Source organism: Babylonia areolata, chromosome 18 (genome assembly GCF_041734735.1).
Source record: "Babylonia areolata isolate BAREFJ2019XMU chromosome 18, ASM4173473v1, whole genome shotgun sequence".
In the NCBI taxonomy this organism is placed as follows: Eukaryota; Metazoa; Mollusca; class Gastropoda; order Neogastropoda; family Buccinidae; genus Babylonia; species Babylonia areolata.
The window spans coordinates 17,799,337-17,816,836 of record NC_134893.1 but is presented as its reverse complement, the minus strand read 5'-3'; the positions used below and the strand labels follow the sequence as shown (position 1 = coordinate 17,816,836).

Genomic DNA, 17,500 nt, shown 5'->3' with positions numbered 1-17,500 from the left:
GACTGAAACCTAAATTTGGCACCCATAGCAGATTTGTCATCATCTTCATCCTCCTCCATCATCAGTACAGAACAAGAAAAAAGTTATTTCTTGAACTGCATTTTCGTTCAAATTAAATACCAGGGTCGCAAAGATTTCAACAGTCAGTTTCTCCGGTTTCAGTTTCACACAAGACGTGGGGAAAAAAAAACAAAAAAAAACAATGTTGTTCGCTTCAAAGTGACTTTATTTGAAAAAAAAAAAAAAAAAAAAAAAAAAAGTGGAAGGCTACGTGAGAACGAAAAAATGTTCATCCAATGAGTGATACTACCTTGGAGACCGTTTACACTCTCATTAGACCAGCAATCTTGAGCGGGTTATGACGTCAGAGAACGCAGAGGCTCTTTCGCGAGATGATGCCGCAATAGCTGAAGAAACGACAGAAAACCTTAAAAAATAAAAATAAAAAAATAAAAAAATAATTCACCACATGCGCTACAAATTACAATTACTAATCTGTACGAAGCTTAACACCCGCACACTAGAAATGACTGGAGGACGTTTACAGAGGCTTACAACCAGGCGTTCGAGAACAGCTGAGGATAGGCGAAAAATACAGAGCGGGGAAAAACAGCAGCACGACGACTCGTACTGCGACTGAACGCCTTGTTGGATATTAGCGACGTGGAACGAACAGTGCTATTCAACTGCCATAACCGTGGTCAATGATGACTGACTCCATCAAGACCGGCTTCCTGGTGTCTATAACGGGGAAGGGAAATGGGGCCAGGATATAAGAGAGAAAGACAGAGAGGGGGGGGGAGAGAGAGAAGGGGCGGGGTAGGATGAGGGTTAGGATGGGGAGAGGGGGAAGAAGGCATCTTCGCTGTTGTTAGAGGTGGACGAGTCCCCCATTTTGTAGTCGACACGCTGGCAGTAAGTGAATGAGGTTAGCACCCTGCCTGCAAAATTCCATCACCAGCCAACGTAATTTCCGCAGCTTCCCGAAATCATGTCATTTTTGTGTGTGTGTGTGTGTGTTGGGAGGACAGTGTGTGGGGAGGGGGGGGGGCTGGGGGTGGAGGAGGGGGGCAGGCTGAAGTAAGTTTTTTTATGCCCCCCTTTTTTTCGTGGTTGTTGTTATAAGCCTCTTTCCTTTCTATACCCCCCTTCACTTCCACCTACCCCGTTTCCCCTTTTCCATCCCTTTTATTCGTTTTTATTTTATGCCTTTTTCATATGCCAATCTCGCCTCCTTTTCCTGTCCACCTCTATATGCTTTTTTTTTTTCTCGACACTCACGTCTTCATCTTCGTTTTCGTCTTCTTTCGTGTGTGTAGAGAATGTCTACCAGTAGTAGCTTCAGACGAAGCGTAAAGAGAAATTGAACACAAAAAGCTCATTTTCTTCATCACTACGGGGTTTCATCTGCCTCTACTGCTTCCTCTTCTCTTTCTTATATATCCGGTCCTCTCTCTGTCTCTCTGTCTCTGCCTCTGTCTGTCTGTCTGTCTGTCTGTCTGTCTGTCTGTCTGTCTGTCTGTCTCTCTCTCTCTCTCTCTCTCTCTCTCTCTCTCTCTCTCTCTCCATATTATTTCACACTGATCCTATCGCTGATTACATTTAACGAAAGCCTTATTCTCTTCGTGTTCGAGATCGTCTTCACCTGATGGATATGTTCTCTCTCTTTGTTTTCTTTTTATGTTTGTTTTGTTTGTTTTTGTTTTGGTTTGGGTTTGTTTGTTTTTTTTAGAAAAAAAAGAATAAATAAATGCTCGTCAACAAATCAACTACTTGGTGAATGACCACGTATGGCCTGGCATATGTGAAGAGGAGAGGAGAAGGAGGAATTTTGTTTCCAGTCCAGTCACACATATTGGTGATTTGTGGACAATTTTGTTTTGTTGTTGTTGTTAAAGTATTAATAATTTCCACGTTTGAATGTTATCATCTAACAGGAAAGAGAGGACGGGTGAGGGGAGCCGAATGATGAGTTGATGGAAACAGTGTATATAGATGGAGGGTGGAGTCAAAGTAGACGAATAAGTATTTGAATAAACAGAAGTACAATTAAAGAACATTACTTTATGGACCCTACAACGTCGCCACGTTAACCCCTGGAGTGCCATAGAACGTATTACGTACGCGCATAGTGACGTCACAAATGACGACATCAGAAGAAGGGAAATTAACTCTGAAAGGCTGAAAATTCACACAGTTTATCTATCTAGAGTGGTGTTTCTCCAGATCATTTTCTCAGTTTTAGGCTTATTGTTTTGGATATAGTTTTATTACTTGAAACATCACTTTCTACTGTTTTAATCTAACCGACTTAAATGGTATGTTTCAGTTCACGGGGGCACACGTGGACTACACGAACAACATCTGCTGGATCTCCAACACCTACTACATCCCCATGGACTTCATCGTGCCCCAGGACATCACGCGGCGCACGGACAAGGAGCTGACCTACTACCAGTGGGTACCGGTGGTGCTGCTGCTGCAGGCCCTCCTCTTCTACATCCCCTGCATCATCTGGCGCCTGCTCAACGGCCAGTCCGGCATCAACATCGACCGCATCGTCTCCCTGGCCAGCGACGCGCAGTACGAGAGCCCCGAGGTGCGCATGCGCACCATCAAGTACGTGGTGCGCCACATCGATCGTTGCTTGGACAACCAGCGGGAGTCGCGGCACCGGTGTTGCGTCACCTTGCGTCACATCCTGTCGGCCAAGCTGTCCATCCTGTGCGGGCGGCGCTACGGCAACTACCTGGTGTCGGTGTATTTCCTGATGAAGGTCCTGTACATCTCCAACGCCATCGGGCAGCTGTTCATGCTGAACGCCTTCCTGTCCACGGACTACAACCTGTACGGCTTCCAGGTGCTGGAGGACCTTGCCACGGGCACGGAGTGGACGGCATCACGCCGCTTCCCCAGGGTCACCATGTGCGACTTCGAGATCCGCCAGATGACCAACAACCACCGCTACAGCGTGCAGTGCGTGCTGCCCATCAACCTGTTCAACGAGAAGATCTACATCTTCATGTGGTTCTGGCTGGTCTTCGTGTCGCTCATGACCTGCTACTCCTTCACCTCCTGGCTCTGGCACATGGTCTTCCCCACCTCCAGAACCCACTTTGTCCGGAAGTTCCTCAAGATCATGGACCGCCTGGGCTCGGGCCCCGACAAGAAACTGGCCACGCGCTTCGTTATAGAGTACCTGAGGCACGACGGCGTCTTCACGCTGCGCCTGATCGGGAAGAACTCCAGTGACATAGTGGTGGCCGAGATCGTGTCGGGTCTGTGGGACATGTACCGCAGCAAGAAGTCCATGCAGATTCGCAACGCCATGCCCACGAACGGTCACGAGTCGGAAGGCGAGGACGTATAACAGCGCTTCCCCCCGGCGGCCGAGACCTGAAGAACAGTTTATATCACAGCGCATATCAGGAACCACCCCCATCAGTCAGTGCATTCACTCCGACGCCTTCTTTCAGAGCTGCAGTCACCTCAGCTTGACCTGAAGCGGGTGAACCACAGCTCGTTAGTTAGATTGCATTGTTGAGTTGTTCTGGCATTACTAGAGCACATCAGTGATATCGTGTGTGTATTGCTGCGTTGTTCCTTATGCAATATTAATCATCCTGTAAAGCAACTCGGCATTGTCAACACTGTTGCCCAGCGTCACCATTTTAACAGCTAGAGTGTGTGATATGTATAAATGTATAACATTCGATTGATACCAATCACCGAGGTATATTCAAACAGATCCACCTGAAAATAGAAGAAGATAAGAAGTGCCAGTTGTATCTTAGAACTAATGCCTGGACGATAGAAAGCTAGACTGGACGTCACCGGACGTAGGTCTTACCATCTTCATTCGGCATGATATCCAAGGTATGTATCCTGCGTCCAGCCGTGGAACAACACTTGATATTTGTATGGCTGGGATCTGAAAGCCAAAAGAAGAGCGACGCACCTGGGCTTCTGGCACCGAGAGGCCAGCAGTACAACGACTATGTCAACAGATATATGGGTTGTGATTCAAGAGATATCCACCAAGGGAACAGTTCCCTGTCTGAAATGATTCCTCTTTTCATGTTTTAATGAGAGGAGTGGCTGGCTGTGAGTAAGGTCCATGGGTGAGTCTCGTTCTTCACTTCAGTGGTGGGTGTTGACACTGCCCTAGTTACCGAGGTGGGGATGGGTTGAAAAGTAAGCATGGAGGTTTAAACCACTGAGAGAAAGATGGAGAAAAAGAACAGTATCGGAAACAAAGTCCAAACAAACCTGACCTGTCTTTCGGTTCTGTCATGGAAGGTAAAGGGTGACCTGCCCCAGTGTCAGCATCGTCTTTCACATCACCAACACAGGACGAAGGGTGACGATATATCCGTCATCGTAGCGGACAAGTCTTGAGCGAAGGACGAAGGACTGACCAGTCTTCCGGGCCTGTCTCTGTGAGTGGGTGCTCTTGCCCTTCACTGTCTGGAAAAAACGACAAGCGTTACCGTGTCAGGGTTATGGTGGATCACAGGTCTCTCTCTCAGATTTCACACCAGTACTCTTCGGTGAAATATTACACTGCCAACATTCAAGTCTTCCGTGTCTATGATGGAGGATGAAGGATTACAATGTACCGGTCATCGTAGTGATTGAACAAGTTAGTCCGACTCATCACATCAAGTATTGACGGCGTATAATGTTTTACACCGTCCGGATGATGCTGATTAATGTCCGCCGCTTTCATCATACACAACTGACAGAGGATGGACAAACGATTAGTCTGTCATGTCGTGTCTTTGACTGAGGACACATTTGTTCTGTCTCAAATGCTAGACAAGGACACTTTGTCTCACGACTGTTGTCATCTTAGCCCTGGGGAAGAGGTACCTGCAAGCTTGTTAGACTTCTGTTTCGTTTGGTCTCTGTTGGAAATCCATCACACCCATGAGGTCAACTTCACGTGTTTCGTCAAATCATGAAGGAGGAATGACCCTTCTGGTCGAGTGAGCAATAAAGAGCAAAACGAATGACAATTGCGCATTGATGTCACTGCCCAGCCTTGGTGTAGTCAATGCTGTCCTCATGACGCATCTTTTCTTCTTCTTCTTCTTCTTCTTCTTCTTCTTCTTCTTCTTCTTCTTCTTCTTCTTCTTTTCTTTCTTTTTTTTCTTCGTCTTTTTTTGTGAACAGAACCACGTTGAGGTGGACGGGGTCAGAAGGATCATGTAGGAGACGTGTGGTTGGAAATGACATTGTGATGTCCAGTGCGCGTTGAGGAAGAAAGTATCTGTATTATTGTTGCTGATGGTGTGGCATCACGCGATTGTAACCCCAGAAACAAACAGCAAGAAAACAAAAAGTGAGCTTGATGCTGACGGTTAAAACGTCTGACAAAAGGTAACAGCCTCGCGTCAGGAGTGGCTTTGCCGTGTGGTGGAGCTTGCCACTGGATTGGCCACAAGAACAACACGTTTCAAACTACACTGTGGTGATGGTGGTTAACTGACCAGCTGATCAGTTACCCAGCTGTTAGTGAGGTGGGTGATCGTGGCATTGTTGTTAGCGGGTGGATTCAGTTCTTCAATTGTCAGTTGCCAATGACGGATTGTTATCGCATATCACCACTGATGTGACTTTCCTCGACATAACATGGAAGGATCTCTGCTGTGGTTAGACAGTGCCTCGGGGTATATCACTGTGTTTGTGTGGGGAGTCGGAATGATTACCATGAGGGTTAACACCACTGATGGAGCATCACCATAAATAAAGTTCGTTCTCATTGACTGTTATGAAAACAAAGAAACAAAACAAAGAAAAAAAAAGGTTTTGAAGCTTCCTATCGGTTGGTAGCTGAGGACGAAGGACTGACGTCAGATTATGTCACAGATGTATGAGTGGAGAAAAAAAAATCGACGTTACAAAAACAGTGGTTTACTGAGCTAAAGGTGGCAGATCAGACGGTAAGTGTGCCGTCTCTCGTTGTCACCAGTCTGGGGACTGTCAAAGTCGGGAAGCTTGAATCACAGGAACTGCCCGTTACTGACAAACATGGACAGTGGTGGGGTCACAGAGACTGCCCGTTACTGACAAACATGGACAGTGGTGGGGTCACAGAGACTGCCCGTTACTGACAAACATGGACAGTGGTGGGGTCACAGAGACTGCCCGTTACTGACAAACATGGACAGTGGTGGGGTCACAGAGACTGCCCGTTACTGTCAAACATGGACAGTGGTGGGGTCACAGAGACTGCCCGTTACTGACAAACATGGACAGTCGTGGGGTGACAGACTGCCCGTTACTGACGAACATGGACAGTGGTGGGATCACAGAAACTGCCCGTTACTGACAAACATGGACAGTGGTGGGGTGACAGAGACTGACCGTTACTGACAAAATGGACAGTGGTAGGGTCACAGAGACTGCCCGTTACTGGAAAACATGGACAGTGGTGGGGTCAAAGAGACTGTCCTTTACTGGAAAACATGGACAGTGGTGGGGTGACAGAGACTACCCGTTACTGACAAACATGGACAGCGGTGGGGTGACAGAGACTGCCCGTTACTGACAAACATGGACAGTGGTGGGGTCACAGAGACTGCCCGTTACTGACAAACATGGACAGTGGTGGGGTCACAGAGACTGCCCGTTACTGACAAACATGGACAGTTGTGGGGTGACAGAGACTGCCTGTTACTGACAAACATGGACAGTGGTGGGGTGACAGAGACTGCCCGTTACTGACAAACATGGACAGTGGTGGGGTGACAGAGACTGCCCGTTACTGACAAACATGGACAGTGGTCGGGTGAGAGAGACTGTCCTTTACTGGAAAACATGGACAGTGGTGGGGTGACAGAGACTACCCGTTACTGACAAACATGGACAGCGGTGGGGTGACAGAGACTGCCCGTTACTGACAAACATGGACAGTGGTGGGGTCACAGAGACTGCCCGTTACTGACAAACATGGACAGTGGTGGGGTGACAGAGACTGCCCGTTACTGACAAACATGGACAGTGGTGGGGTCACAGAGACTGCCCGTTACTGACAAACATGGACATTGGTGGGGTAACAGAGACTGCCCGTTACTGACAAACATGGACAGCCGTGGGGTGACAGAGACTGCCCGTTACAGACAAACATGGACAGTGGTGGAGTCACAGAGACTGCCCGTTACTGACAAACATGGACAGTGGTGGGGTCACAGAGGCTGCCCGTAACTGAAAAACATGGACTGTGGTGGGGTCACAGAGACTCCCCGTTACTGACAAACATGGACAGGGGTGGGGTGACAGAGACTGCCCGTTACTGACAAACATGGACAGCCGTGGGGTGACAGAGACTGCCCGTTACAGACAAACATGGACAGTGGTGGGGTCACAGAGACTGCCCGTTACTGAAAAACATGGACAGTGGTGGGGTCACAGAGACTACCCGTTACTGACAAACATGGACAGTGGTGGGGTCACAGAGACTGCCCGTTACTGACAAACATAGTCAGTGGTGGGCCATGGGAGACAGAGACTGCCCGTTACTGACAAACATGGACAGTGGTGGGGTGACAGAGACTGCCCGTTACTGGAAAACATAGTCAGTGGTGGGGTCACAGAGACTGCCCGTTACTGACAAACATAGTCAGTGGTGGGCCATGGGTGACAGAGACTGCCCGTTACTGACAAACATGGACAGTGGTGGGGTGACAGAGACTGCCCGTTACTGACAAACATGGACAGTGGTGGGGTCATAGAGACTGCCGTAACTGACAAACATGGACAGTGGTGGGGTCACAGAGACTGCCCGTTACTGGAAAACATGGACAGTGGTGGGGTCAAAGAGACTCTCCGTTGCTGACAAACATGGACAGCGGTGGGGTGACAGAGACTGCCCGTTACTGACAAACATGGACAGCGGTGGGGTGACAGAGACTGACCGTTACTGACAAACATGGAGAGTGGTGGTGTCACAGAGGCTGCCCGTAACTGAAAAACATGGACAGTGGTGGGGTCACAGAGACTCCTCGTTACTGACAAACATGAACAGCGGTGGGGTGACAGAGACTGCCCGTTACTGACAAACATGGACAGCGGTGGGGTGACAGAGACTGCCCGTTACTGACAAACATGGACAGCGGTGGGGTGACAGAGACTGCCCGTTACAGACAAACATGGACAGTGGTGGGGTCACAGAGACTGCCCGTTACTGACAAACATGGACAGTGGTCGGGTGAGAGAGACTGTCCTTTACTGGAAAACATGGACAGTGGTGGGGTGACAGAGACTGCCCGTTACTGACAAACATGGACAGTGGTGGGGTGACAGAGACTGCCCGTTACTGACAAACATAGTCAGTGGTGGGGTGACAGAGACTGCCCGTTACTGACGAACATGGACAGTGGTGGGGTGACAGAGACTGCCCGTTACTGACAAACATGGACAGTGGTGGAATCACAGAAACTGCCCGTTACTGACAAACATAGTGGTAGGGTCACAGGAACTGCCCGTTACTGACAAACATGGACAGTGGTGGGGTCACAGAGACTGCCCGTTACTGACAAACATGGACAGTGGTGGGGTGACAGAGACTGCCCGTTACTGACAAACATGGACAGAGGTGGGGTCAGTGTTACAGGTTGTTATGGGTGGGATGTCCACCACGTGGTTGTTTCTGGTGATAAGTTTTACACCTGTTATTATTTGTCTTACCAACACCGTTAGACAGTGTGCCCTCTTGGCCGGCATGCCTGGTTGGGTGTGTGTGTGTGTGTGTGTGTGTGTGTGCGTGTGCGTGCGTATGTGCTGCTTGCATGACGTGAATTCTGATCTGTTGCCGTGTTTTATCGGCTTGTGCATGTTTTGAGTGTCGCAGTGCCAAAGACCAGCAGAGACTGCGACTCGTTTAAAAAAAAAAAAAAAAAAATCAGCAGCTGTGTGATTTTTCAGTTTGGGGAATGGGTTTGGGGCGTGTGGGGGAACTGGGATTTGTATTTTCACACACCTTGGAACTCGATCTGCACTGATAAAAAAAAAAAAAGATGAATATAAAGAAACTTGATGAACAACGCGCCCTCAACGTTGTTCGTCATTTCCCTGCAGGCGTGACTGAAGTATGTGTGGGTTTGTCAGTGATGTCACACCACAGCAGAGGGAAAGAGGTGTGGCACAGTGTTAGGAACTGAAGAAGTGATCTTTTCGAGTTTCTTCCTGAGTGTGTTTTCTGGTGATTTTGTTGTTGTTTCGTTGTTTTTTTCCCCCCATGGTCTTGAGGGTTTTGTTGTGTGCGCTTGCCTCAGCCAGCCCCACAGTGAGCTGAGCCTGGTGTTAGTTTGTTAGCGGGCGCTACTTGATCTTGCTTGTCCTGTTGAACGTGATAGTTTCCTGCTCATATACCATGATGTGTTATCTCTTGGAGGTGAGTTTCACCTACTAAAAGCTTCTTGCTCCCTATACGTGGAAGGGAAAAAAGTTCCCTGATGTCTCACTTGCTGGGGTGGGGTAGCGAGTGTGTGCCAGCAGTTTTCGGTGCATCTGAATACCGAAATGTTGGTGAATGGCGTAACTCTTTGTCTGTGACTCTCCGCCATTGCCATGTGACGTTTCCGCCATGTGATGCTTCCGACCGTTCTTTTTTCACAAAAACTGACTGGCAAACTTGGAATGTATAATGTATGAATGTTACTGCTTTTGTACTACTCGTGTGTGTTTTCAGGAGTTTGCCTAGAGCAGCTAATTGTTTTGCACGTTTCGTCGTATACAATGTGTTCAAAAATCTTCACGTTGAAGCTATGTTTGAGACGGTTGGGTTTGAGATAATAACTACTTATCGTTTGCGGAATGATTATCATGTGCGTGCATGTGACCTCACATTTCGCTACAGCATCCGCGCGCCGCCCGACATGTTATGCATGCTACACACACAGTTTCACTCTGGATTCTTTCAAGAGTGATAGGTTCTATCCGACCGTCAAAACGCACGTTCACATCCGTATGATTATGCGACTCATGCGAAAGTGGGGCAGAAAATCAAAGGAGACATGTTTGCTGAAAAGTCGTCAGCATCGAAGGAACAGGTCGGGTTGAACACGACACATAGAAAAGAAAGGGAGGTAAGCGCTAATACGAAAATGCTATCAGAAAACTTTTTCAGAAGACACTATTTTTCTTCGTTTTTTGTATGGAAATGTAGTAACGTGATAGCAGCGGACAATTAAGGGATTGAACTCCGAACACAAAGGCTTTTTAACACCTTTTGGTTCTCTCCACAGGACAATTCTAAGGTCATCTGCGTTTCTGTTCACATCCTGCAATAAGTGATAAGCTAAAAAAAAAAAAAAAAGTAGGTAAATAAAGACAAGATAAAAGCAAATACAACATTGGCGCTACAGTACTAATTGTCCGACTATCCCCTTTCGATCTCTGCATAAACAAAATATGTATATACAACATTCCGTCTCATAATGCTGTCCAATGGTGGGAGAAGGGGGTGGGTGGGTTAAAAAACATATACCTTTAACAGAGATCACTGTTCCAGCCCCGCCCTCCGCTCCCATTCTGTCTTTTTTTTTTTTTTTTTTTTTTTCACTTTTTTAAATCCATGAACAATACTTCTTCCGGATTATGACATTTTCTTCCCCAGAAACTTGTCAAAACTATTGAAAGCAAGAGATGATGTATTGATACAGTCAGTAGTACAAGCTACTTCCGTACCCAAGGAAGATCAGAGGGAAGAGTAACAGGAGCGTGCAGTCCACAAGTTGAAGAATAATCAATTGGTTACTCCACCTATCAAAGATATTGTCATTCGTCTTGCTAGTATGCTCTGTGTGTGTGTGTGTGTGTGTGTGTGTGTGTGTGTGTTGTACAAACTAAATATTATGTGTAGTAGCACATTATTTATTCTGTTATCTGTTACGTCACACACACCCACACACACCTACACACACACACACACACGCGCGCGCGCGCGCGCGCATGCGCGGCGCGTGACTTGAGCGTCCAGTTCACACAGATTTTCCACGAATTCTCGTATTCTCTCACGTCACTTCTCTCCAAAAGTCAAATGGAAGCTAGTACATTTGGAATCAGAATCCATGAGACTGAGCAAAACACTTGATTTCAGTTATCGTCACCGTTCTGCCTGTCTGTTTCGTTTTGTCTTTTCCTGTCTGTCTTTAAGTCCGAAAGTAAACAAGTAAGGAAATGTGACTAACTCAGTCGAAGAATGAGAAGTAAGCAACAAATGAGTACCATAGCTGTCACTCTCACTGAAAAGCTAAGGTAGGCAACTTCCAGGGTTTGCAATGGTTTGAAGTTGTGTACCTTCGTTTCACTACAAGATCAACAACTAGAGTGGGGTACCAGTTGTTTTAAAACAAAATAATAATAATAAGAAGAAGAAGAAGAAGAAGAATATAATAATAATAATAATAATAATAATAATAATGATAATAAGATAATCATGATGAAATAACGTGATAGAAAATGTAGATATGTTTTGTTTTGTTTTTAATCCAAACATAAAAGTCCAGGCCGGTTTTATTTTTAAAAAAAAGAAGTTATTTTCCTTTTATATGATGACCATGATCATTGGCACATCGTTAGCGAAGTGTAAACATTGTGATGATGATTTCTGCCAATGAATGCGATGGTAACGGTGCTTTGAATTCGTATGTTAGTGTTACATTGTTTATACAACACACACTACCTGTGTGTGTGCATATGCGTGTATATATATATATATGTGTGTGTGTGTGTCGGGTGAGATCTGGTATTATTATGTGCGGATGTGTTTCAGATGCGGATCTACGTGGGCGGAATAAAGGTAGATGGGAGTGAGGTGGGGGTATGGTGAGGGCTTGATAAGTCTGCGGCAAGATAGGCAGCGCCGTTACTGCATTATTATTATTAGGATTAGGATTATTATTATCATTATTAGTATCATTATTATTATTATTATTCTGATCAGATACTCCGGCGGACAGACAGATTCCGTAGAGACTGTCAGGAAATCAATAACCCATTTCATACACGAGCACAACAGGACGTCAGTGTCAAGTCGTGACGTTCGCTGCAGAGCAGAGACAGTCACAACCGGCCCGCAAGACGGTGACAGCCACACATTCACGGAACGCCAATAATTACGTCCCTTTATCATCATTCTTCTGACAGCGCCAAATTTTCGAACATACAAACTAGTGGTTTCGTGTTGACGCGGTTGAGTATTTGTATAGTTTGACAGTCCTGATATGGCCCTGTGCGATACTATAAGCAACAAGAACAAGTACAAAAACTAGTGCGTTTGCTGGGAATCTCGCCGCATCATGTGTTTAGTTCTGTGGCCTCCAGTCTTTTAATCATTTGACGTTGAAAATTAAAACCTGCATGGCTACTGATAAATGTAACGCCTGCGCCTCCTTTCCTCTCATGTTTTAGGGGGCCGGAGTAGTTGGGGTGAGGGAGGGGTGGCTTGTGGTTTGGTGGGGGGCGGTAGCGGGGGGCGGGGGCGTTTGAGGTTCTGGTATCAACATTCAAACGCAGCCCGTGTTTTGCGGTATGTGACTCTCCCCATGGTTCTCTTCTTCCTGTCCGTACCGTATCTCTCTGTGTCAGTGATGGATGAACAGCTAGCAGCAACAGCAGCAGCAGCAGCAGCAGGGAAGCAGGTCGGACGTTGATACTGTGAGTGTATAATTATGATACATCAGGTAGTATAAGGAGGACCGCTACTACTACTACTGTCTATCTTTGGAGCTGCTGGCAACACCAGGCTGACTTGTCAGTGCCTGATTCTTCCGGTGCTGTGGATGGTGGGGGGTGGGGCCGGGTGGGAAGGACGGCAAACCAAGGAACTCAGTGATGAAACCATCCATATTCTCCAGCCAGCCCCATATACTTCTAGTAACACACTGAGCCGCCTGGAACTCCTTTCTTCTTCCTCTTCTTCTTATTCTCTGCCTGCTAAGAGCGTTCAGGTGTGTTGTGTTTTTGTGTGTAGAATGGATGGAACCAGAGGACGGAGAGAGTAGAAAGAGGGAGGCAGGGAGCAGAGAGAGAGAGAGAGATTGGGTTCATTGGGAGCAAAAAATAAAACAATGGGAGAGAGAGGGGGGGGGGACATTGGCGTTCCTTGGGAGCGAGGAATAGAAATAAAACAAGGGGAGAGAGAGGGGGGGGGGAGAGAGACATTGGCGTTCCTTGGGAGCGAGAAATAAAACAGGGGGAGAGAGAGGGGGGGGGGGGGGGGGACATTGGCGTTCCTTGGGAGTGATAAATAAAACAAGGGGAGAGAGAGGGGGGGGGGACATTGGCGTTCCTTGGGAGTGAGAAATAAAACAAGGGGAGAGAGAGAGGGGGGGGGGGGGGGGACATTGGCGTTCCTTGGGAGTGAGAAATAAAACAAGGGGAGAGAGAGAGGGGGGGGGGAACATTGGCGTTCCTTGGGAGTGAGAAATAAAACAAGGGGAGAGAGAGAGAGGGGGGGGGGGGACATTGGCGTTCCTTGGGAGTGAGAAATAAAACAAGGGGAGAGACAGAGAGGGGGGGGACATTGGCGTTCCTTGGGAGTGAGAAATAAAACGAGGGGAGAGAGAGAGGGGGGGGGGGAGCGGAGACGTTGGCGTTCCTTGGGAGCGAGAAATAAAACGAGTGGAGAGAGAGAGAGAGAGAGAGAGAGAGAGAGAGAGAGGTGGGGGGAGACATTGACGTTCCTTGGGAGCGAGAAATAAAACGAGGGGAGAGAGAGGGGGGGAGACATTAGCGTTCCTTGGTAGCGAGAAATAAAACAAGGGGAGAGAGAGAGAGAGAGAGGTGGGGGAGACATTGGCTTTCCTTGGGAGCGATAAATAAAACGAGAGAGAGAGAGAGAGAGAGAGAGAGGTGGGGGAGACATTGGCTTTCCTTGGGAGCGAGAAATAAAACGAGGGGAGAGAGAGAGGGAAAAAGAGAGAGAGGGGGGGGGAGAGACATTGGCGTTCCATGGGAGCGCCGGCGCAGAAACAAAACAAACAAAGAGAAGACAGGCTTTTGTTTTCCCGTTCTGGAGCCAGCTCCTCTTCCTTCCACCCTTCCTCTTCCGCCCCCCCATCACCCCCCTCCCCCCCCCCCGTGTCTTCCCCCACACCCCACACCCACCTCCAACTCCTCACCACCACCACCCACCCCCATACACACACCTCCTTACCAACCCGGCCCACTTTCTCCCTCTTACACTTCTCTGCCTGTTGAAGCACGCGCAGATATGTGTGAAAATCGTGGAGGAAGAGTTGGGGGAGGGGGGGTCGAGGGGATTGTGGGGTGGGGGGGTGAGGGGGGGGAGCAGGCGGGGTATTGCAAGAGTGCATTGATTAGTTTATTCATAAGGCTTGTCACTCAAACAGAGAGAGGGGGAGACAGAGGAGAGAGAGAGAGAGAGAGAGAGAGAGAGGAGGAACTGTCTCAGTGTTTTGTAAACTTGTGGAGTTAAATCCCGCTTTGCGTTGCTATTGTGGTGGTGGTGGTGTTTCAGTTTAAGTTTTAACTCTTAAAGCTAGTAGGGACCAAAAAAAAGTTTCAGTGACGACGGTTACATGAGTGTTTCACCTGTTCGTATTTGCATTACCACAAGACGTTGCTGTTGGCTATGTTGTGCGTACAGGTGTCAGTCGTAATCTGGACTAAAGAAAACAACAACAACAACTGGGGTCAGATAACTGCCATTCTACTGGCGAGGGTAGTTAATGAAGCATTTGACTGGTGGAGAAGCCACACTGGGCATTCAAATCTTGTGGTCACGGTTAGGGGTAGGTTTTGAAGTTTGTTCGTGTGTTTGCCGGGCATTCCGGTGGTCTTTGGTCGGTTCTGCCCGCGATTGCTGATCTCAGTTTTCAGTTTGTATGTGTAGCTGAGATATCCTTAACGGTCTCAGTGGTGTCTGTACACACACGTACACACATTGATACAGATAGATATGCGTGCGACCGTCCCCCCCCCCCACCCCAACGCCGACCCTCACACACACACATAATTATTCATGCACCCGCATACACACACGCGCGTGCACACACACACACTATCCGCTCTCTCTCTCTCTCTCTCTCTCTCTCTCTCTCTCTTGCTGCACGCACGCGCGCATACACGCATGTTCACAGGCCATCACATACATTCACTCGCCCAGCACACACACACACACACACACACACACACACACACACACACACACACACACACACACACACACACACACACACACACACACACACAAACGGGCTACCCCCCAGCAGTCTCTCTCTCAGTGTAGTGAGGTTCAACCTGGCTCTGACAGACCAGACAGACACAGCCGGCACCTTCCACTCTCACTCCATGTACATGCAGGTAGAGACAACAAGCCATCTCTCCCACGCTACGTGCAGAGAGCGCTATTTTTAACCTCTCTCACACCTTTCCGCTCTCCCCTATTCCTACACCTCCCCCCCTCCCCCATCCCCTGGTCCCCCATCACCCACCCACCCCCACCCCCATCCCCATCTCTACCCCCTACTTTTCGGGACAGGTGAAAAAGCAAGGTGAGGTGTACAAGCTTCCTTCTACGTCAGCCGTCAGAAGGTCGCCCGGGAGAGGTAGAAAAGGTTGTGGGAGGAGAGGTGGGGGTGTGGTGGGAGGGGAGGGACGGGGAGTATGGTGAGAGGAGAGAGTGAGGGAAGGAAGGGGGGGGGGGCAGGGCAGCAGCATCACCAGTAGTAGTAGTAGTATAGCAGTCACTGAGATGTATGTATATGGTAGTCGTACATGTGGTAGTGTGAATAAACTACGGTACGTCGCCGGCCCCAGAGAAAGGACTAACACCTTCACACATTGAGAGAAGCCTACTGCTTACTATTAGACACACGAAATCTAATATTAATAGATAAAAGAAATAATTTCTTAACATGTTTCTTTGCTTATTTCAAACGGACAAGACGGTAAGCGGTCACATTCATTAGCCCTTTAAAAATGAAATAAATACATTAATACGTATAAAGTGAGAGAACTGGAGGTAGGGTGTAAGTACATAAATTAATGTATGGAGGGAAACAAAAACGTAATCGGAGCATCATTTCATGAACGAGTGGGAATCAATTGTGGGACTACACCGGCTATGATGACATACAGACTGCAGTTGCAACACACCATTTCCAGTGGAAGATAGAATGGTAGACCTCAAGGATATGATCTGGTAAAAAAAAAAAAAAAAAAAAAAAATCATTTTCGGGTTTGTTTGTTTTTTTCTGTACATGTATGTCATAAAGAGTTGTTTGAAACGTGAAACTATATTGAATAGCATTTTTATTTACCCTCAGGGTGTTTCACTATCTATTCTCTTTTTTTGTTTTGTTTTGTTTGTTTGTTTCTTTGTTTAATCTGTGGCCGTTCGAAGGGGAGACGACCGCGAGGATATTATTAGCAATTTACATTTGAGTGGATTCTCTTTCTTGGACGTAACTGTTACGGGTTATTTTTTTTCCGATTTTGAACACAGTGATTAAAACTATGCAAACAAGACAAAATCACCACATCACACACACACACACACACACACACACACACACACACACACACACTCCCCATGGCGCGCGCACCCACCTTCCCAACCCCCACCACCCACGGTAGTACACACACTCACACTCCCCAAAAACGCCACCAAAGCCCACCCCCCCCCTCCCCCTGGCCCCCATCCCCCCAACCCTATCCCCCCCTTCTCTCAGACACCCCCCTACCCCCACCCTACAACTCCTCAACAACAAAAGAAAAAGACAACAACAACAACAAAAAAAGACAACAACAAAAAGACGTCAAGTCAGAAAATCCAACTCGTGCAAAAATCCCAGACACGTGCACAACGTACAGCACACCCACACTTACTTCCCCTCCACCTCCTCCCTTCCCTTCCCCTTCCCCCTTCCCCCTGTACCCCCTCCTCTCCACTCCACACCCCGGCGAAGCAGCCGAAAGGATGGCCAAAGGAAAGAAAGAAAGAAGAGGGTGCGTGCTGCAGTGGGGAGAGGGAAGGGGTCGGGGGGCTCGGGGGAGGGGGGGGGGGGTCGACTGAGAAGAGGAGGAAGTATAGAGGAAGTGGAATGAAAAAGGGATGCTAGGAAGGTAGGTAGGTAAGAAGGAGGAAAAGAAGGAGACAGTAGAGGCATTCTGTACCCAAGGGTTAAAGGATGCAGGTAAAGAGGGGAGGGGAGAGAGGGGGAGAGGGGGAGGGGTTGGGGGAATGTAAGGAAGAGGGATGATATGAAGGTGGAGGGGGGTGGGGGTGGGGGGTGTATGGGGTATGCAATATGCAGGGTAAGGGGTGGAGGAAGTGGTGAGGGGATGGGGGGAGGAGGCCGGGGCGGGGTGTTGGGGATCTGGGGGGTGGGAGGGGATGGGGCCATGGAGGTGGTGTTGTTAGAGTCCTGACCTGACCGCTAAAGCGGTACCGCGTTTGTGAAGGGCACATGTTCACAAATACACACACAGCACACACACACACACACACACACACACACAAACACAC

At 48.1% G+C, this 17,500-nt stretch overlaps 1 protein-coding gene across 2 annotated transcripts in view; it reads left to right on the top strand.

Annotated features, from left to right (window-relative positions):
• Window positions 1-6,137, top strand: part of LOC143292535 (innexin unc-9-like) — a 294,515-nt gene extending 288,378 nt beyond the window's left edge. For both annotated transcript variants that reach the window (XM_076602918.1, XM_076602919.1), the window contains exon 3: window positions 2,330-6,137. In XM_076602918.1, coding sequence (XP_076459033.1) covers window positions 2,330-3,370 — 1,041 coding nt within the window. In that variant the 3' untranslated portion in view covers window positions 3,371-6,137. The remainder of the gene's footprint in view (window positions 1-2,329) is intronic.
• Window positions 6,138-17,500: the final 11,363 nt, after the last annotated feature.